Source organism: Salmo salar, chromosome ssa13 (assembly GCF_905237065.1).
Source record: "Salmo salar chromosome ssa13, Ssal_v3.1, whole genome shotgun sequence".
NCBI lineage: Eukaryota > Metazoa > Chordata > Actinopteri > Salmoniformes > Salmonidae > Salmo > Salmo salar.
The window spans coordinates 8,066,235-8,089,613 of NC_059454.1; the positions used below are offsets into that span (position 1 = coordinate 8,066,235).

A 23,379-nucleotide genomic window follows, 5' to 3' on the forward strand; every position below is an offset into this window, starting at 1 on the left:
CCTGTGGAACGCTTTCGACACGTTCCAGAGTCCACGCTCCGACGAATTAAGGCTGTTCTGAGGGCAAAAAGGGGGGGGTGCAACTCAATATTAGGAAGGCGTCCTTAAATGTTTTGTACTCAGTGGATATGCACTTTTACTTTCTTGTTTGTATATTATATCCAGTATATGCCCTGAGTAGGTTAGTAACTGACTGCTAACAATGTGTGTCGGTTTAATTTAATGTACTAAAGTCTAAATACACATGTAACTGCCAAAATGAAAGGAAACACCAACATAAAGAGTATTAATAGGGTCGTTGGGTCACCACGAGCCAGAACAGCGTCAATGTACCTCGACATAGATTCTACAAGTGTCTGGAACTCTATTGGAGGGATGCGACAACATTCTTCCATGAGAAATTCCATCATTTGGTGTTTTGTCGATGGTGGTGGTGGAAAACGCTGTCTCAAGGGGGCGCCGCTCCATAATCAAATTGGGTTGAGATTTGGTGACAGTGATTAAGACTGTCTCGGCATATTGTAAATTAAAAAAAAATAAAAAAAATTAAAACATGCTCATCAAACCATTCAGTGATCACTCGTGCCCTGTGGATGAGGGCATTGTCATCCTATGGAGGCATAGAAATGCTAGCCAAAATAATAGCCTGCCCAGCATTTTTATACATGACCTCTAAGCACGATGGGATGTTAATTGCTTAATGAACTCCGGAACAAGACCTGTGTGGAAGCACCTGTTTTCAATTTACTTTGTATCCCTCATTTACCCAGGTGTTTCCATTATTCCGGCAGTTACCTGTCAGAGCGAGCTAGCTGGAGGGAGATGAGGAAATGTCTGACGTGTTACGGAACTAAGAACCTTCTCTGACCTGTCAATCATCAGGTGGCGTAGGGCGGGTGTAAAGTCAAGAGTTTCCTTAGGTTAGTTACTGTGCGTAGGTTAGTTAATGTGTGTAGGTTAGTTACTGTGTGTAGGTTAGTTACTGTGCGTAGGTTAGTTACTGTGTGTAGGTTAGCTACTGTGTGTAGGTTAGTTACTGGTGTAGGTTAGTTACTGTGCGTAGGTTAGTTACTGTGTGTAGGTTAGTTACTGGGGTAAGTTAGTTACTGGTGTAGGTTAGTTACTGTGCGTAGGTTAGTTACTGGTGTAGGTTAGTTACTGTGCGTAGGTTAGTTACTGTGCGTAGGTTAGTTACTGTGCGTAGGTTAGTTACTGTGTGTAGGTTAGTTAGTGTGTAGGTTAGTTAGTGTGTAGGTTAGTTAGTGTGTAGGTTAGTGTGTGTAGGTTAGTTAGTGTGTGTAGGTTAGTTAGTGTGTAGGTTAGTTAGTGTGTGTAGGTTAGTTAGTTAGTGTGTGTAGGTTAGTTAGTGTGTGTAGGTTAGTTAGTGTGTGTAGGTTAGTTAGTGTGTAGGTTAGTTAGTGTGTGTAGGTTAGTTAGTGTGTGTAGGTTAGTTACTGTGTGTAGGTTAGTTACTGTGTGTAGGTTAGTTAGTGTGTAGGTTAGTTAATGAAGAGCTAATACCAGAGGGCTGACAGATGTTCTCTACTGTACATCATTGTTTATATTTTACTGCAATATAGTATTTTGATTAATGATTTCACAAACTTCTTTAATGATTGTTAATCTCGGTTAAGACAGAACTAAAGTCTTGCCTAATTGGTCAGATGCTTGCTTAAGTTCTGGGTCCATATGTGTGAAACGAGGGGCGGAACGAGGGGCGGAACGAGGGGCGGCGGAACGAGGAAATCCACACTCGCTCTCTGAAAGTCACAGCCCGAATGTTTCCTCCTCTTCAAAAGATGCCAACACCTGCAAAACCAATGATTTGTCAAAAATAACTAGTGATGAAAAACCCAAGGAACTAATGCACCTCATCATATAAGGCATCCCATTGTATCATGACAGAGCTACGCTGCCATTTATGTTTACGTAGTCTGTCCACGAGAGATGAAATGATTCTTAACTCATGGAAATGAAATATACTGTATATTTGTTAATACAGTACATTGCCTCTTATCTAATGCTTAGAAAAACTAATTGGGTCTTATACAGTTAAAAAAACGGCAACAATATTCCTCCAGCTACATATTATACAAGGCTTCTAACCAAGGTCAACACAGTCTGAGCCCCGACGGCTTCTGAAATAGACAGCCACCACTGTCTGTGGTCCCTATAAGCACAGTACAGAACAGCACAGGGCAGAGAGAGCAAATGTGCACTGAACAAAAAAAAGGGCCTTGGCTGGTGGAACAGTGTGTGCGTGTGCCTGTGTGTGTGCGTGTGTGTGTTTCTCGCCTGGCGGTTAAATAGGCAGGCGATCCCCGCTGCGCCAATCCTTTCTCCCACTGAATGACTGAGCTGTGTTTTCACAGGTCAGGGATACACACGCCAGAGAATCACCACTCTCCCCGTTTCACTGCTGTAAGCGCTTTTACAAATCAAAGCAGATTGGACATACTGCTACATAGCCTTTTTACAGGGCGGTTGATCCCTACGCCTGCTACAGAGCCTTTTTACAGGGCGGTTGATCCCTACGCCTCACCTAACCTTGATAAGCTAATCCCTCTAATATAAATCACATTGTGGAGCCTTGCAGAGTGATCTCCTGTCCTCCTCGTTAATCTATTTTATTGTTTCGTATATACTAGAAAGTGTTACGATTTGAAATGCACTTTAAATCCGGTTTGATTTGATACAGTAGGACCTCTTCCTGTACTACAGGGGTTGAGTGACTACAGCCCCAAAACACAAAAGTCTGCTGTCTGCTGCAGTCTATTTGCTTATGCTCTGGCCTACACCAAGCGACCTGATTTTTTAAAATGATATGATAAAAAAAAAAAAAAAAAAAAAGTATTTTGAAATGACAAGCCAGACAAAATTATTAAATATGAAAGAATTTGTCATACAAAAGTTTTACTTAAATACAAACTGGTTCTCTAGCAAATTAGTAAGAATGTCTTAACCCATGTTCAGGAATGGCCTTTTTTCCCTTTATTCAGATTACAACCTCTCACTTTCGGTTATTTGAAAACGAAACCTCCAAAATATCGTTATTTTTAAAACAAGCCATAAAAAGTTGGTTGCAATTTCAGTTTAATCCATAAGAAAAGACAGAACAAATAATACAACAAATATACAAATTGATTAAAAAAAAAAGAATATCGAAAAATAGTTTTAAAGTTATAATCTTAGTAAATTATATCATAAATAGGACTGGTGGAGTTGTCACACATGCAGCTAAACAAAAACATATGGAAAAGTCTGCTCTACCCAAAAATTACCTCAAAAATGGAGAGGCAAGTGGAAAGAGTAAGGAACTTGTCTGTCGGCATTAAATACCAAAGTAAGTTAAAGAAAAATCATGATGAATACAAAAATATACCAGTTTCATTGAAGAACCAAACAAAAAAATGGACAGCTGTGCCACAGATTACAAAATAGTTGGGAAGAGATTTTTGACATACCGATTCCATGGCACATGGTTTATGAACTGATATACAAAACAACGCCTGATTCAAAACTTGTTATATATATGGGAGATACCAGCTCTGCAGATTTTGCTGCTTAGAGACAGTCATTTATTTTGGTAGTGTCCATACGTAACTTGTTTTTGGTCACAGGTCCAGGAAAGGCTGAGGAATTGCAACATCAAATCACATCTTATTGGTCATATACACATGGTTAGCAGATGTTATTGGTCATATACACATGGTTAGCAGATGTTACTGGTCATATACACATGGTTAGCAGATGTTACTGGTCATATACACATGGTTAGCAGATGTTATTGGTCATATACACATGGTTAGCAGATGTTACTGGTCATATACACATGGTTAGCAGATGTTACTGGTCATATACACATGGTTAGCAGATGTTACTGGTCATATACACATGGTTAGCAGATGTTACTGGTCATATACACATGGTTAGCAGCTGTTATTGTGAGTGTAGTGAAATGCTTCTAGATCTGACAGTGCAGCACTATCTAACAGGTAATATCTAACAATTCCACAACAAACCCTTAATACACACAATCTAGTAAAGGAATGAGAATATATAAGTATATACTATATGGATGAGCAGTGACAGAGCGGCTAAGATGCAATAGATAGTAAAGAATAGATAGTAAAGGATACAGTATATACATATGAGATGAGTAATGTGAGATATGTAAACATTATTAAAGTGCCATTATTAAAGTGACTAGTGTTCCATTTATTTAAGTGGCCAATGATATCAAGTCTGTAGGTAGGCAGCCACCTCTCTGTGATAGTGGTGGCTGTTTTAACAATCTGATGGCCTTAAGATAGATTGAAAAACAGCTTCTCTCTGTCCCAGCTTTGATGCACCTGTACTGACCTCGCCTTCTGGATGATAGCGGGGTGAACAGGCAGTGGCTCGTGTGGTTGATGTCCTTGATGATCTTTTTGGCCTTCCTGTGACATCAGGTGGTGTAGGTGTCCTGGAGGGCAGGTAGTTTGCCCCCGGTGATGCGTTGTGCAGACCCTCACTACCCTCTGGAGAGCCTTCCGGTTCTGTGCGGAGCAGCTGCCGTACCAGGCGGTGATACAGCCCAACAGGATGCTCTCAATTGTGCATCTGTAAAGGTTAGTGAGGGTTTTCAGTGACAAGCCACATTCTTTCAGCCTCCTGAGGTTGAAGAGGCGCTGTTGCTCCTTCTTCACCACGCTGACTGTGTGCGTGAACCATTTCAGTTTGTCCTTGATATGTACACAGAGGAACTTAAAACTTTCCACCTTCTCCACTGCTGTCCCTTCGATGTGGATAGGGGTGGTGCTCCCTCTGCTGTTTCCTGAAGTCCACGATCATCTCCTTTGTTTTGTTGACGTTGAGTGAGAGGTTATTTTCCTGACACCACACTCCGAGGGCCCTCACCTCCTCCCTGTAGGCCGTCTCGTCGTTGTTGTGTCATCTGCAAAGTTGATGATTGACTTGGAGGCATGCAAGGCAACGCAGTCGTGGGTGAACAAGGAGTACAGGAGGGGGCTGAGAATGCACCCTTGTGGGGCCCCAGTGTTGAGGATCAGTGGAGTGGAGATGTTGTTTCCTACCTTCACCACCTGGGGGCGGCCCGTCAGGAAGTCCAGGACCCAGCTGCACAAGGCGGGGTCGAGACCCAGGGCCTCCAACTTGATGATGAGCTTGGAGGGTACTTTGGTGTTGAATGTTGAAGCTGTAGTCAATGAACAGCATTCTTACATAAGTATTCCTCTTGTCCAGATGGGAGTGTGCAGTGTGATTGCATTGTCTGTGGACCTATTGGGGCGGTAAGAAAATGTAAGTGGGTCTAGGGTATCAGGTAGGGTGGAGGTGATATGATCCTTGACTAGTCTCTCAAAGCACTTCATGATGACTGAAGCGATTAGTAATTTAGTTCAGTTACCTTCGCTTTCTTGGGAACAGGAACAATGGTGGCCATCTTGAAGCATGTGGGAACAGCAGACTGGGATAGGGATTGATTGAATATGTCCGTAAACACACAAGCCAGCTGGACTGCGCATGCTCTGAGGACGCGGCTAGGGATGCCGGCAGCCTTGCGAGGGTTTAACACGTTTTACTCACATCGGCCACGGAGGAGGAGAGCCCACAGTCATTGGTATTGGGCCGTGTCGGTGGCTCCCCAAAGCGCGCAAAGAAGTTATCTAATTTGTCTGGGAGCAAGACGATGATGTCCAAGACGGGAGTTGGTTTTCTTTTTGTAATTCGTGATTGTCTGTAGATACTGCCGCATACGTCTCGTGCTTGAGCCATTGAATTGCGACTCCACTTTGTCTCTATACTGACGTTTTGCTTGTTTGATTGCCTTACGGAGGGAATAGCTGCACTGTTTGTATTCGATCATATTCCCAGTCATCTTGCCATGATTAAATGCGGTGGTGCATGCTTTCAGTTTTGCGCGAATGCTGCCATCAATCCACGGTTTCTGGTTAGGGAAGGTTTTAATAGTCACAGTGGTTATAACATCTCCTATACACTTCCTTATAAACTCGCTCACCGACTCAGCAATAAATGCAGCCTCAGGATATATGGTTTCCAGTTTGCAAGTCCAGTGAAGTTCCTTGATGGCCGTCACGGTTGTGACGATAACCGAGGAGAGTTCTCTTGGGAGATAATACGGTCGACATTTGATTGTGAGGAATTCTAGGTCAGGTGAACATAAGGACTTGAGTTCTTGTATGTTGTTACAATTACACCATGAGTCGTTAATCATGAAACATACACCCCCGCCCTTCTTCTTACCGTCGAGATGTTTATTCCTGTCGGCGCGATGCACTGAAAATCCCATTGGCTGTACTGACTCTGACAACATGTCCCAAGCTAACCATGTTTCCGTGAAACAGAGTATGTTATACTCCTGGATATCTCTTTGGAAAGCAACTCTTGCCCTGATTTTGTCGACTTTGTTAACTAGGGACTGGACATTTACCTGGAGCTAACGCTGCAGATAGCAGTACATGGTGTTTTGAAAAGTTATAGTTAAATCGATCAATAATACTTATGAATTTTTTTTGTATCATAGTGTGGATAACCTGGAAGTAGAAGCCTAAGTGTTGTTGTTCATTATTTTACTCAAATTACGAGGGGGGTGGTAGGATTAGCGGAAAATAATACAAGAAAATATGTTTTAAATAGGTGTGTATATGCACAGTAACAGTCAAAAGTTTGGACACACCTACTCATTCAAGGGTTTTTCTTTATATTTACTATTTTCGTCATTGTAGAACAACAGTGAAGACATCAAAACGATGAAATAACACATATGGAATCATGTAGTAACCAAAAAAAAAGTGTTAAATCAAAACATATTAAAAATGTGAGATTCTTCAAAGTAGCTACCCTTTGCCTTGATGTCAGTTTTGCACACTCTTGGCATTCTCTCAACCGGCCTCATGAGATCTTCACCTGGAATGCATTTCAATTAACAGGAGTGCCTTATTAAAAGTTCATTTGTGGAATTTCTTTCCTTAATGCGTTTGAGCTAATCAGTTGTGTTGTGACAAGGTAGGGGTGGTATACAGAAGATAGCCCTATTTGGTAAAAGACCAAGTCCATATTATGGCAAGAACATCTCAAATAAGCAAAATGAAATGACAGCCCATCATTACTTTAAGACATAAAGGTCAGTCAATCCGGAAAATGTAAAGAAGTTCCTTCAAGTGCAGTGGCAAAAACCATCAAGCGCTATGATGAAACAGGCTCTCATGAGGACCGCCACAGGAAAGTTAGACCCAGAGGTACCTCTGCTGCAGAGGATAAGTTCATTACAGCACCTCACATTGCTCAAGTAACGGACACATCTCAACATCAACTGTTCAGAGGAGACTGTCTGAATCTGGCCTTTATGGTCTAATTGCTCCAAAGAAACCACTATTAAAGGACACCAATAATAAGAAGAGACTTGCTCTGGCCAATAAACATGAGCAATGGACCGGTGGAAATCTGTCCTTTGGTCTGATGAGTGCAAATTTGACATTTTTGATTCCAACCACCGTGTCTTTGTGAGACGCAGAGTAGGTGAACGGATGATTTCCGCATGTGTGGTTCCCACCGTGAAGCACGTAGGAGGAAGTGTGATGGTGCATTCCTGGTGACACTGTCAGTGATTTATTTAGAATTCAAGGAACACTTAATCACCATGGCTACCACAGCATTCTGCAGCGATACGCCATCCCATCTGGTTTGCGCTTAGTGGGACTATCATTTGTTTTTCAACAGGACAATGACCCACCACACCTCCAGGCTGTGTAAGGGTTAGTTGACCAAGAAGGAGAGTTATAGAGTGATGCATCAGATGACCAGGCCTCCACAATCACCCGACCTCAACCCAATTGAGATGGTTTGGTACGAGTTGGACTGCAGAGTGAAGGAAAAACAGCCAACAAGTACTCAGCATATGTGGGAACTCCTTCAAGACTGTTGGATAAGCATTCCAGGTGAAGCTGGTTGAGAAAATGCCAAGAGTGTGCAAAGCTGTCGTCAATGCGAAGGGTGGCTACTTTGAAGAATCTAGAGTGTGTCCATAATGGGACCGTATTCCCTACATAGTGTCTCCTAGAGTGTGTCCATTATGGGACCGTATTCCCTACATAGTGTCTCCTAGAGTGTGTCCATTATGGGACCGTATTCCCTACATAGTGTCTCCTAGAGTGTGTCCATAATGGGACCGTATTCTCTACATAGTGTCTCCTAGAGTGTGTCCATAATGGGACCGTATTCCCTACATAGTGTCTCCTAGAGTGTGTCCATAATGGGACCGTATTCCCTACATAGTGTCTCCTAGAGTGTGTCCATAATGGGACCGTATTCCCTACATAGTGTCTCCTAGAGTGTGTCCATAATGGCACCGTATTCCCTACATAGTGTCTCCTAGAGTGGAGGGAACACTTCTCTTGTTTTAGCTGGTTAAATTGGTGCCTGAACCAAAGTATTTGTAATGACCCCCAAGGCTGTGACTGGCTGGCCGACTGCTGGGGTGAAGAAACAACAGCATAAACCAATCTGACGTGTGTGTACAGATCTACAGGTCATGGCACAGGGGCAAACATCTGCTGAGGCTGTGAGGATGTGAAGACAACAGAACAGCAGCCGGCCTGGAATTGACAACAGGGCCTGGGGGGTGGTTGTGTTTGCGGCTGTGTGCACAACCTTCTCACACTGTGGTAGAACACAGTGTGATGCTGACACAGCAATAACTGGTAAGTGGTAAACTGTCTTTTTTGCAGTTCAAGTATCCTGTAGTTCTCGCTGTCCTAAAAGCAGCTGCAGCCTAGTGGTCTCTGAGTCAAAGGGAGAGAACGTTAGGAGACAACACCCTTTACCTAAAACAGGAGAAATTAAACCAATAGACTGGATGACACTTTCTATAGAACAGCAGCCTTTATTTGTTTTCAAGTTCACATTATTTTACGACTCTTTATCAAGACTCCCTTTATTTCCGTCAAACGACCTAGTAGTCATTTTGGTAAAGTTCTTCCTACGGTTTAGTATGTAACGTAGCATGTAATACTGAGGTCGTCTTTGGCACTCACTACTCTCTAAACTCTTGATGGTTGCTAGGCAGCGCCCGTCACTAAGCTGTTGCTTGGCAGCGCCCCGGGTTACCATCCTCCTGGCAGTTGTAAACATGGCAACGCGTGTCGCTTCGTCTATCTCTTCCCGTAGCCCATCACTAAGCATGTACTGTTTTCTGAACTACTACTGAATGGATACACAAAGAACTACTTACTGTGGGAATAAATATCACTGAATGATGAAAATAATGGACTAAAGTAGGCTAATGCCGTTGAAGGCATATCAAATTGTTGCTTACAAACTCTCAATGTCATCCAATCGTTGAAATACATTTGAAGCAATAGACTACCCCGCGTGTGGTCAACTATACTGAACAAATATAAACGCAACATGTAAAGTGTTGGTCCCATGTTTCATGAGCTGAAATAAAAAGAACCCGGAAATGTTCCATACACAACTATTTTGTGCATTTCTCCTTTGCCAAGATAATCCATCCACCTGACAGGTGTGGCATATCAAGAAGCTGATTAAACAGCATGATCATTACACAGGTGCACTTTGTACTGGGGACAATAAAAGGCCACTCAAAAATGTGCAGTTTTGTCACACAACACAATGCCACAGATGTCTCAAGTTGAGGGAGCGTGCAATTGGTATGCTGACTGCAGCTTTGTCTACCAGAGCTGTTGCCAGATAATTTCATATTCATTTCTCTACCATTTCTCTCCAACGTCATTTTACAGAATTTGGCAGTATGTCCAACCGGCCTCACAACCGCAGACCACGTGTAACCACGCCAGCCCAGGACCTCCACATCCGGCTTCTTCACCTGCAGGATCATCTGAGACGAGCCAGCCGGACAGCTGATGAAACTGGGTTTGCACAACCGAAGAATATCTGCACAAGCTGTCAGAAACCGTCTCAGGGAAGCTCATTTGCGTGCCTGTCGTCCTCACCAGGGTCATGACATGGCTGCAGATCGGCGTCGTAACCAACTTGTAGGCAAATGCTCATCTTCAATGGCCACTGGCACGCTGGAGACGTGTGCTCTTCACAGATTAATCCCAGTTTCAACTGTACCGGGCAGATGGCAGACTGCGTGTATGGCGTCGTGTGGGTGAGCGGTTTGCTGATGTCAACGTTGTGAACAGAGTGCCCCATGGTGGCGGTGGGGTTATGGTATGGGCAGGCATAAGCTACGGACAACAAACACAATTAAATTTTATCTATGGCAATTTAAATGCACGGAGATACCGTGACGAGATCCTGAGGCCCATTGTCGTGCCATTCATTGTGGATGGTGGATGGATAATCTTGGCAAAGGAGAAATTCTCACTAACAGGGATGTAAACAAATTAGTGTCCAAAATTTCCGAGAAGCTTTTTGTGCGTATGGAACATTTCTGGTATCTTTAATTTCAGCTCATGAAATGAGGGACCAACACTTTAGATGCTGCATTTATATTTTTTTTCAGTAAAATTATACTTTGAATGGTGTATCAATACACCAAGTCACTAAAAAGATACAGGCGTCCTTCCTAACTTAGTTGCCGGAGAGGAAGGAAACCGCTCTGGGATTTCACCATAGGGCCAATGGTGACATTAAAACAGTTACAGAGTTCAATGGCTGTGATAGGAGAAAACTGAGGATGTATCAACATTGTAGTTACTCCATAATAATAACTTCATTAACAGAGTGAAAAGGGAAGACATTAAAAAAATATATATATATTCCAAAACAAGGCACTAATACTGCAAAAAAAAACGTTTTGTCCTGAATACAAACTGTTGTGTTCGGGGCAAATCCAATTCCAACACAATAGTGAGTAGCAATCTCCATAGTGCCAAGCATGGTGGTGGCTGTATCATGTTATGGGTATGCTTGTAATCATTAAGGACCGGGGAGTTTTTCAGGATTAAAAAAAATAACCCAAATGGAGCTAAAACACAGGCAAACACCTAGAGGAAAACCTGGTTCAGTCTGCTTTCCACCAGATACTGGACGATAAATTCACCTTTCAGCAGGATAATAACCTAAAACACAAAGCCAAATCCTCACTGGAGTCGGTTACTAAGACAACATTGAACGTTCTTGGGTGGCAGAATTACAGTTTTGACTTAAATCTACTTGAAAATCTATGGCAAGACCTGAAAATGGTTGTCTAGCAATGATCAACAACCAATTTGACAAAGCTTGAAGAATTTTGAAAATAATAAATGGGCAAATGTTGAACAATCCAGGTGTGGAAAGCTCTTTAGTGACTCAAATACCTTTTTAGGGCATATCCAATTTCAAATCTGTTCTCTTTCCTGTAGTCTGAACAGCCAAAAAAACATTTCAAACCACCTATGTAGCTGGTTTGAAGTCAGATTCAAATCTGTGTCTGAAAGGTCATATCTGTTATTTGGCTAGCTACTCTGTTGACAGTTTAACAAAATCATGTGGTCGCTAACTAGCTTGTTAATTGTTTACAAACAAGTGAATGTGTACACACCCGTCATTACTAGCGTAGCCATGACATTAAATGACTACTTTCTGAACACAATTCCAATTTTGGCCACTTGGCTTCAGAGACTTACCCAGAAAGACATAGCTATAGTCACTGACAAAGTTGCATTTACAAAGCATTTATTCAGGATATACTTGTGCAAATGAGATATTTTTGCATTTAATTTTCAATAAATGTACAAACATAAAAAAAAAACATGTTTTCACTTTGTCATTATGGGGTATTTTGTGTAGATGGGTAAGTATATTTAATACGTTTTTTAATTCAGGCTGTAATACAACCAAATGTGACCGACCAGCTCGATTCGGTCTTATGTAGCAACATTTGAAATATATATTTTTTTAATTGGCTAAAAGTAGAGACTCAGAGCTAGAAAATGGTATATCATACACTGCATTTGAGGAACAACGGGCAAGTATTTCTGCTGTGAAAGTTGATAATCTTGTAACCTCACTTTTGAGAAAATGGCCGTTGAATGTTTTGGTATCTGCTGGAGAGCTCTTCGTCTACACCCGTTCAGCATCTTTCACACCCTGTTAAGCTTTAGCCCCACCCATCTATTTAATGGGTGATCCGAGCATTCTGTCCTAACAGCAGCAGTCAAGCTAACGTTGGCTAGTTATTTCCAGACACAAATGAGAGAACAGCTCACTCTGACCATTTTACTCGCCCTAACAGAGCTGGTTAGGCAGTTTTCATGCTATCCAGAGCATTGGTGACTGCAACTGTGCTACTGTCAACAATGTATGCTTTTTTGCCAACGTTTACTCACACTGGCCATATTCAACGGGTGTTGAGCGTTTGTAAATTCATCAGTTATTCTGCACTCTGGCACATTCAGACGACAGTGCACTGAAATCAGAGTAGATAGCCAGAGCGAATTTACCAGCTGTCTTTCAACAGCTGTCACAGTGACATCATGAACATTCTATTGAAATGGTTACTTGCATAGTGGAGTCTTTTGTTAAGACATGTAGCTAGCTAGCTAAGCAATGAACCATAATACCAACTCATGACGTTACTACCCTGCGTGAATCTGCAGGTAGCTAACCAACCAGGTTCAATGTTAGCTAGCTAGCTAACATGAGGCTATAAATAGCAAAGCAAATGGCTCTGAGATACGAATAATATTACTACACAGATCATACATGTAACGCTTGCTAGCGAGCCAGCTAGCTAACAATACACCATCTTGAAATGAAAACAACTTTCTGACATGATTAGAAACGTGTAATATCTGAAAATGTAGCTAGCTAGACTATCTTACCCGTATACATGGATGGACGCTTCTACCTCTGTCACAGATGCCATGGTTGCCCTTAGTTTGAAGATGTAATCCGGAGACAGGTGTTTTCTCCATCTCCTTAGCTATCAAACTCTAATTCCACTGATTTCAAATCTCGGTCCTCCATAAAGTGGAGAGCAACACTTATGCAGTTTTACTACGCAATATATCTATATTTTTTAAATCAGCATTAGACAAGATTACTTACACATACTGACCAACTCAAATAGACAGTGGCTAAACAAACTGGGCTCATAATTTAACAATTGTATTCGTATTTACAGATGGCATACAAGTTTGTTATTAAGGCAATGTGTAATAATGTGTAATATGTGTAATGTGTAATAATGTGTAACAATGTGTAATAATGTGTAATATGTGTAATGTGTAATAATGTGTAACAATGTGTAATAATGTGCAATAATGTGCAATAATGTGCAATAATGTGTAATATGTGTAATATGTGTAATAATGTGTAATAATGTGTAATAATGTGCAATAATGTGCAATAATGTGCAATAATAATGTGCAATAATGTGTAATAATAACGTGCAATAATGTAGCTTAAATCAAGAGTAGGCCTGTTATTTTGCTCAATTGCGTAAATGCAACTCCAAAAGCCCACAGAAAGTTGTGAAATATGAACAAGAGAAAATAGGATTGTTGTTATTTTCCTAATGGTATCGTGATGAAGACCCTACGTCTGCTTCATAACAAAGTGGAGGGTAGGAAAGAGATGAAACCTGGATCAAGAAAAGCTTGGGCTGTTTCAAAATAAAAATATATATATTTTTTTATGACAGAACCTGCGCCTGAACGAATAAATAATGTATTTATATTTTATGGTGTATATTCAATCGATTTATTAAAATAGACACCCTCCCAAAAAAAGAAGACCGGCTAAATAATATAAATCATATTTGAAAGCAGTACCTGTCAAAAAAAAAAGAAATGCATTTTTTTTTAACAGAACCATTTAAAGTGGAAAAATATCAAGCACAAATTTTATCTGCGATCTGCCATTTCAGAGAATTGAGTTGTTTGAACAGTGTTGAGCAGAACCCAGCTCATATTCCATGACGTCCCCCCCCCCTCCCTCCCTCTGTGTACTGGAGGAAATGGTTGCAACAGAGACAGCCCTGTACAGACTGTCAGATCGCCCGACAGTTCGACAGAGAGGGATGACCCCCCCCCACCCCCCACCCCACTCTGCTCCAGGCCTTTATGTGTCTTTATATAAAGCATTCCTAAACGCTAGTCAGGCCTGGTGTGTTGACACAGCGCTGGGTGCTTAGACTTGGCACTGCCTTCGCTAGCCGCGCTGGCGCTTTAGGAGCGGCCTAGGTCAGGCCCAGATAATGAGCTACGGGAAGGACAGAGGGAGGGAGAGAGAAAGAGGGAGAGACATGCAGGAACGCCGTAGCACTCCTTAAAGACGGCCAAGTTAACACTGAGGGCTAGCGGAAAAAAGGGAGAGAGACTCCGAGGAAGAAGCAAGAACACCGTAGCCCTGTGGAAAAGCAGGAAAACTCAGACCAGAGGAAAGAGAGTGAGTCAAGGAGAATCAGACCAGAGGAAAGAGAGTGAGTCAAGGAGAATCAGACCAGAGGAAAGAGAGTGAGTCAAGGAGAATCAGACCAGAGGAAAGAGAGTGAGTCAAGGAGAATCAGACCAGAGGAAAGAGAGTGAGTCAAGGAGAATCAGACCAGAGGAAAGAGAGTGAGTCAAGGAGAATCAGACCAGAGGAAAGAGAGTGAGTCAAGGAGAATCAGACCAGAGGAAAGAGAGTGAGTCAAGGAGAATCAGACCAGAGGAAAGAGAGTGAGTCAAGGAGAATCAGACCAGAGGAAAGAGAGTGAGTCAAGGAGAATCAGACCAGAGGAAAGAGAGTGAGTCAAGGAGAATCAGACCAGAGGAAAGAGAGTGAGTCAAGGAGAATCAGACCAGAGGAAAGAGAGTGAGTCAAGGACAATCAGACCAGAGGAAAGAGAGTGAGTCAAGGAGAATCAGACCAGAGGAAAGAGAGTGAGTCAAGGAGAATCAGACCAGAGGAAAGAGAGTGAGTCAAGGAGAATCAGACCAGAGGAAAGAGAGTGAGTCAAGGAGAATCAGACCAGAGGAAAGACAGTGAGTCAAGGAGAATCAGACCAGAGGAAAGAGAGTGAGTCAAGGAGAATCAGACCAGAGGAAAGAGAGTGAGTCAAGGAGAATCAGACCAGAGGAAAGACAGTGAGTCAAGGAGAATCAGACCAGAGGAAAGAGAGTGAGTCAAGGAGAATCAGACCAGAGGAAAGAGAGTGAGTCAAGGAGAATCAGACCAGAGGAAAGAGAGTGAGTCAAGGAGAATCAGACCAGAGGAAAGAGAGTGAGTCAAGGAGAATCAGACCAGAGGAAAGAGAGTGAGTCAAGGAGAATCAGACCAGAGGAAAGAGAGTGAGTCAAGGAGAATCAGACCAGAGGAAAGAGAGTGAGTCAAGGACAATCAGACCAGCAGAGGAAAGAGAGTGAGTCAAGGAGAATCAGACCAGAGGAAAGACAGTGAGTCAAGGAGAATCAGACCAGAGGAAAGAGAGTGAGTCAAGGAGAATCAGACCAGTACAGAGGAAAGAGAGTGAGTCAAGGAGAATCAGACCAGAGGAAAGAGAGTGAGTCAAGGAGAATCAGACCAGAGGAAAGAGAGTGAGTCAAGGAGAATCAGACCAGAGGAAAGAGAGTGAGTCAAAGAGAATCAGACCAGAGGAAAGAGAGTGAGTCAAGGAGAATCAGACCAGAGGAAAGAGAGTGAGTCAAGGAGAATCAGACCAGAGGAAAGAGAGTGAGTCAAGGACAATCAGACCAGTTAAAACCAGAGGAAAGAGAGTGAGTCAAGGACAATCAGACCAGTTAAAACCAGAGGAAAGAGAGTGAGTCAAGGAGAATCACTGTAGCCCTCTTAAAAAGCCATCCAGCTAATACTAAGCAGGAAGCGAGGAATTAAGGGAGGAAGAGAGGCAGGAACACTGTAGCCCTCTGGATGTCTCTGTGTGGATGACTGGCTATAAGCCCAGAGGGCGTTTTATAGAAGGCCCAACTCCCTGCTCTGTGGCCGGGCTGCGATGTGACTCAGTACAGTAGTGGGGTGGTATCCAGACCTTGGAAGAAGACATGTTATAGAAACAACCACACCACATTTAATATGAGGCGCTCCTTCCTTCCTTCTCGTGTGGCTTGGCATGCTCGTGGAATTACTAAAATATTATATGTCAGTGTGTGTGTGTGGTGAGGACAGAGAGGGGAAAAAAAAATATCTTAAAGCTACTGTACAAAATCTTGAAGATGGTTATGCTCTATAGATTGTGTGTGGGAGTGAGAGAGTGAAGGAAGGGGACAGTGAGATTGAGGGAGGTGAGGGAAGAGAGAGCGAGAGAAAGAGGAGAGATTTCTGTTAGGGAAAATAAATTGAGCTTTCCTCTGGGTATTGACTAGCAGTGCCACTTGCTCAGAGAGGAGAGGAGAGCAGTGTGTGTGTGTGTGTGTGTGTGTGTGTGTGTGTGTGTGTGTGTGTGTGTGTGTGTGTGTGTGTGTGGAGTACAGCAGGCTTTCAGCACAAAATCCAGTTCAATCATAACCAGAGAGTTTTTTTTTTTTTTACTGTAGCTGTGGTAACCCCGTTCAGTTTCTATATTGAGCTTACCCCCACCTTCCTCATCCACCTCCAGTCACCACTACCCTCTCCTCCTCCTCCTCCTCCCTTAGATTGACACCCCTGGTGTATATCAAACTCATTTTGCCCCGGGGGGGGGGCGCATTCGGTCTTCAACGAGGTCCGGAGGGCCCCACTGAAAATGTGTTATATTTCCTCAGCCGTAAAAAACGTGCAGATAGTCCTCTATCCATCGTTTTTTGGAATCTTAGATACTCCCCAACTGTCTAGCTTAAATTTAGGTGATTAGCAATGCGTTTCTACTTTTCCCTCCTCTCTGTGTCTCTGTCTGTCTATCTTAAATTTAGGTGATTAGCAACAAGCTGGACACAGTCAAGGAATGGTATACATGTAGATCCATTACAATTTGGTTTTAGTCATTTAAAAATTACACTGAACTAATATATAAACGCAACATGTAAAGTGTTGGTCCCATGTTTCATGAGCTGAAAATGTGCAGTTTTGTCACACAATGCCACAGACGTCTTAAGTTTTGATGGAGCGTGCAATTTGCATGCTGACTGCAAAGAATGTCCACCAGAGCTGTTGCCAGAGAATGGTAATGTTCATTTCTCTACCGTAATTTCTCTGCCTGTGCTTAGCTCTATTCCGTTTATTTTTATCCTAAAAAACTCCCTAGTCATTGCCGATGACAAGCATACCCATAACATGATGCAGCCACCGTCACACTTGAAAAAATGAAGAGTGGTTCTCCGTGATGGGTTGTGTTGGATTTGTCCCAAACATAACGCTTTATATTCAGGACATGAAGTTAAATTCTTTGCCACATTTTTGGCAGTATTACTTTAGTGTCTTGTTGCAAACAGGATCATGTTTTGGAATATTTTACTCTGTACAGGCTTCCTTCTTTTCACTCTGTCATTTAGGTTAGTATTGTGGAGTAACTACAGTGTTGATCCATCCTCAGTTTTCTCCTATCACAGCCATTCAACAACTGTTTTAAAGTCCTGAGCGGTTTCCTTCCTCCCCAGCAACTGTGTTTGGAAGGATGCCTGTATCTTTGTTGTGACTGGGTGCATTAAAACACCATAAAAAGTGTAATTAATAACTTCACCATGCTCAAAGGGATATTCAATGTCTGCTTTTTAAATGTTTACCCCATCTACCAATAGGTGCCCTTCTTTGCGAGGCATTGGAAAACCTCCCCTGGTCTTTCCGGTTGAATCTGTGTTTGATATTCACTGCTCAACTAACGAACCTTACAGATAATGGTATGTGGGGTACAGAGATGAGGTAGTCATTCAAAAATCATGTTTAACACTATTATTGCACACAGAGTGAGTCCATGCAACTTATGTGACTTGTTAAGATAATTTTTACTCCTGAACGTAGTTAGGCTTGCCATAACAAAGGGATTGAAGACTTATTGACTCAAGACATTTCAGCTTTTCATTTTTAATTTGAAAAACATAATTCCACTTTGACATTATGGGGTATTCTGGGTATGCCAGTCACACAACATCTCAACTTAATCCAATTTAAATTTAGGTTGTAACATTACAAAATGTGGGAAAAGTCAAGGGGTAAGAATACTTTAAAAGGCTTTATATGCAGGGATCCCTTGCAAAATATACATTATTTTAAGAGTCCCATTGGGACAAAGGTCAAATAAATAGAAAAATATACACTGAAGAAAAATATAAACGCAACATGTAAAATGTTGGTCCCATGTTTCATGAGTTGAAATAAAATATCCCAGAAATGTTTTATATACACAAAAAGCTTATTTCTCTCACATTTTGTGCACAAATTTGTTTACATCCGTGTTAGTGAGCATTTCTCCTTTGCCAAGAAAATCCATCCACCTGACAGGTGTGGCATATCAAGAAGCTGATTAAACAGCATGATCATTACACAGGTGAACCTTGTGCTGGGGACAATAAAAGTGCAAGGAGTATTTCCCTTTTGTGGTGAAAAACGCATTCTGATAAGCTGGGCGTGGCTGCCATATGGGTGGGCCTATGCCCTCCCAGGCCCACCCATGGCTGCGCCCCTGCCCAGTCATGTGAAATCCATAGATTAGGGCCTAAAGAATTTATTGAAATTGACTGATTCCCTTATATAAACGAACTAAAATCTTTGAAATTGTTACATGTTGCATTTCTATTTTTTTAGTTGAGTATAAATATTTATCCATATTTCCTCTCATGTATAATGGTGTTTTGAGAGGACCAAAGGCAGCTCTGATAGTATTGTAGCAGAGTGGTTGGAAGAATAGATGTACTTCCTGTTTATCAATAAACCTTCAGGGAAAATATAACAGACGCATGCCTCAAATTTTACATATAGTAATTTCCCTTGGTCAAACTCATTCCTACTGTTAATGTTGAAGTACACTGTGTGATGACTTTAAGGTGATACAAAAAATAGCTATAAGTTTGATTTGAGTTTGACTGCAATATTATTTTTTTAAACAAATCAGTCATGTTGTTATTATTTTACTGCTAAATCCTGAATCACAAGGCAACTTTGTACAGTACCACACATTGATTGTACAGAGCCGAGGTCTAGAATATAACCCCAGTGGAACAGAGTTACTTACCGTTTCCTTGTTGGGTAGCAGCTCTTTCCGAATCTTGAAGAAGTTCTTGCCGTACTGTCTGAGCCCTTTAATGAACCGCTTCTGGAAAACAAGAAAAATATTTTAAAAAGACAAACATCAGCAACCATCCTTCCAGAACAGAAACAGCTACAACGACCAGTATAGTACAGCTAAAAATGCAACCAGCCACATGACGTTACAGACACTGCCACGACAAAACCTTGTTTTCTTTCTGTGGTTTTGGTTTGATGTTAAATCTGTAAACTCTGCAGCCTCGGTTTAAACTCGTGAGCGAGAGAAAGCTAAAGTACACAGCCATGTCAGGGCACAGAGGAAATTACTAACTCAGGCAGACACAGACATTGAAATTATACTACTTTGCTCTTTCATGTGGTTTGAAAAGAGAAGCTACGGATATCTATTGTTCCATAAATCACACAGGAAATGTCAGATTCAGGGAGAATAATATCGGGATCTTACAAAGCAGACATTCAAAGCCAAAACTCAACTTCAATAACTTGTATAATTGCAAGATATTTCCTTTGATTGTGCTTACCATCAATTATTTTACTAAAGTACACAGACCATATTTCTCTGCAAAATACAGCACTTATATAATCGTGTACTTGCATGTCGGACCAAATAGGAAACCTGAGAAAAGAGTAAAAAAAAAATACAAATCCACAGTGACAGGACGGAGGAAAACGACAACGCGAATGACAACTTTCTCCACTTCACAACAACCGTTTGATATTTTTACCTAAAAAACTCAAAACAGCAAATCAACTCTCAACAACAAAACCAGCAAAAAGGAATAAAACATTAAAAAAATTAAAAATGTTAAAAACACAAACCTAAAATGTATTTCAGTATTTCTTCTCATCCAAGAGACAGTCTGTGAGCCATAAAAAAGCTGGGGGGAGAGGCTGAAAACATTCACGACCAGTGAAGCAGACAACTAAAAGATTTCCTTTCAGCTTCCAGAGGCAGGCAAACCCCGTTATCCGCTACCAGTACGTTCTTTCTTCAGTTAAGAATTTCAGCCAACCCCCTCTCTCGCTCCAATCAAGTACGTCCAGAGAAAAGCGTGTTAAAGTCCCGGTGAGACCCCTCCATAAATCTCTACGCCAAGCCACAGGTATATAGGAAAAATCCCTAGTCTCCAAAAAAGGTACAAACAACAGCGCTTTTTTTTTTTTACAAGCAAGAAATAGCTTGTCACTCTGTGCTCCTCCACTACAAAGGGTGACTTTATATGTGATCTTTCTGCTAGAGAGCCTCTGGTCGTAGCGGCCTGGAAAACCCGGAGCGTATACGGAGCCCGGTGGAGGAGTGGAGACCTAGAAAGCATCTGGTCAGTGGCAGCCTGAAAAACCTGGAGCGGAACAGGAGCGCAGTGGAAAGGAGCCAATGATGTATATAAACCCTGGATTGTTGACGCTATGCATTAGCCATTGAGAGGCTGTGAAGCCACCGGGTCGGCCATATTGGTACTCCCCATAGGAATGAAGGGAATTCCACAGTATTTCAAGGACAAAATTACATATATTTAAGTATTTTGTTGTAGTGGGGACAGAAACATTAGTACTCTAGCTCACATAATATAATTTAAAAGTATGCATTAAGGAGTCTAATAGATTAAATGTGTTAAACTAAAATATATATATATTTTTTTACAATGGAGGAGGAGGAGTACCAAGATGGCTGCCCAGTGACTTCAATACAACGCCCCGTCAGTCATCCAGGGTTTATATATACACTGAACAAAATATAAAACGCAACATCTAAAGTGTTGGTCCCTTGTTTCATGAGCTGAAATAAAAGATCGCAGAAATGTTCCATACACACAAAAACCTTATTTCCCTAAAATGTTGTGCACACATTTGTTTACATCCCTATTAGTGAGCATTTCCGCTTTGCCAAGATAATCCATCCACCTGACAGATGTGGCATATCAAGAAGCTGATTAAACAGCATGATCATTACACAGGTGCACCTTGTGCTGGGGACAATAAAAGGCCACTCTAAAATGTGCAGTTTTGTCCCACAACACAATGCCACAGATGTTCTAATGGGGCGTGCAATTGGCATGCTGACTGCAGGAATGTGCACGAGAGCGGTTGTCACATAATTGAATGTTAATTTCTCCACCAGAATTTTGGCAGTACGCCCAACCGGCCTCACAACAACAGACCACGTGCAACCACGCCAGCCCAGGACCTCCACATCCTGCTTCTTCACCTGCAGAAATGTCTGAAAATCAGCCAGTATTTCTGGGTTACAGTTCTAATGCTGAGTTTGTACGTTTAAACGATTTGAACAGATATTGTTGGCGTGTTTTATCAATCTCCATTTTTAAAAGAAAATTCTGGGATCTGAGGTTGCAACCTTACAATCAGGAAACAGAGAACAATATTTTTCATATGATGTTTTAACTATTTCTGTCTGTAATAAAGGCCTTTCTGATTGGCTGAGCCTGGCTCCGAATAGGGTGGGCCTATGCCCTAACAGGCTCACCCATGGCTGTGCCCCTGCCCAGTCATGTGAAATCCATAGATTAGGAACTAACACATTTTTCAATTGACTGATTTCCTTATATGAACTTTAACTCAGTAAAATGGTTGAAATTGTATATTTGTTCAGTATAGATGACTGGGTGGAGCCCTAGAGAGCCTCTGGTCGGTGGAGGTCAACTGAAAAACGTTAATAGGAGCCGGAGCCCAGTGGAATGGAGCCCTGCTCTGACGCATGCTGCTGCAATCTGGCACGGCCCGGGTTCCTCCCCTGGCACGGCCCGGGTTCCTCCCCTGGCACGGACCGGGTTCCTACTCTGGCACGGCCCGGGTTCCTCCCCTGGCACGGCCCGGGTTCCTCCCCTGGCACGGCCCGGGTTCCTCCCCTGGCACGGCCCGGGTTCCTCCCCTGGCACGGCCCGGGTTCCTCCCCTGAGCGGGCCGGGTTCCTCCCCTGGCACGGCCCGGGTTTCTACTCAGCTCCCTCTAGCCTGTTGTGATGTGAGGACAGCTAAAGCTGGTTTTATGGGTTCTCTAGCCTCCACATTACATGCATGTAGCTACACTGACCAATCCACAACCTTCACTGTTGTCATAACTTCCCAGCCACTGCCTACCGTTAAAGCTACAGCCCTTCTTTAAATATATTCCGGTATTTGGGGTCAACACACACAGGACAGGCTGGGAGCAAGAGGGAGGAAGGTAGGGACAATGTGTGGAGAAATGTGTTGGCCACAGTAAAAGGAGACAAGTGAGAGGTAAAACCAGACATGGATTTTCTGCCAGTCATGTATGTGTTAGAATGCCACGCTGTTTTCATGTACACCAGCGTTTCCCAAACTCGGTCCTTGGGACCCCAAAGGGTGCACGTTTTGGTTTTTGTCCTAACAATACACAGCTGATTCAAATGATCAAAGCTTGATGATGAGTTGATTATTTGAATCGGCTGTATAGTGTATCGTGAGCAAAAACCAAAACGTGCACCTCTTGGGGTCCCCAGGACCGAGTTTGGGAAACCCTGACGTACATTAACCAGCGTTACAGAACCACAGAATGTTTACACACCCCCGGTCTGCTCTGGTCGGGGAATGAAGGAGAATTTCACAGAAGTAGCTAACCGGAAATACTCAGTTGCAAAAATTAAAAAACTGGGTAATCTGTGACCATTCAGACAAAAATAATAACTATTTTGCAACAAGTAAGCTACAATGTACATTTATTCAAAAGCTGCAGTGAAAAACTACACAACACTTTCATATAAGAACATCGTAATAACCCGGCCGCTCTGGTGAACACCGTAATAACCCGGCCGCTCTGGTGAACACCGTAATAACCCAACCGCTCTGCTGAACACCGTAATAACCCAACCGCTCTGCTGAACACCGTAATAACCCAACCGCTCTGCTGAACACCGTAATAACCCGGCCGCTCTGCTGAACACCGTAATAACCCAACCGCTCTGCTGAACACCGTAATAACCCAACCGCTCTGCTGAACACCGTAATAACCCGGCCGCTCTGGTGAACACCGTAATAACCCAACCGCTCTGCTGAACACCGTAATAACCCAACCGCTCTGGTGAACACCGTAATAACCCAACCGCTCTGCTGAACACCGTGATAACCCAACCGCTCTGCTGAACACCGTAATAACCCAACCGCTCTGGTGAACACCGTAATAACCCAACCGCTCTGCTGAACACCGTAATAACCCAACCGCTCTGCTGAACACCGTAATAACCCAACCGCTCTGCTGAACACCGTAATAACCCAACCGCTCTGCTGAACACCG

The 23,379-nt window shown here is 42.5% G+C and overlaps 1 protein-coding gene across 1 annotated transcript in view; it reads right to left on the reverse strand.

The window, feature by feature from the left end:
• Positions 1 to 23,379, reverse strand: part of LOC106566301 (arginine-glutamic acid dipeptide repeats protein-like) — a 291,196-nt gene that overhangs the window by 35,964 nt on the left and 231,853 nt on the right. The window contains 1 exon segment of the mRNA XM_045692861.1: positions 19,076 to 19,156. Coding sequence (XP_045548817.1) covers positions 19,076 to 19,156 — 81 coding nt within the window.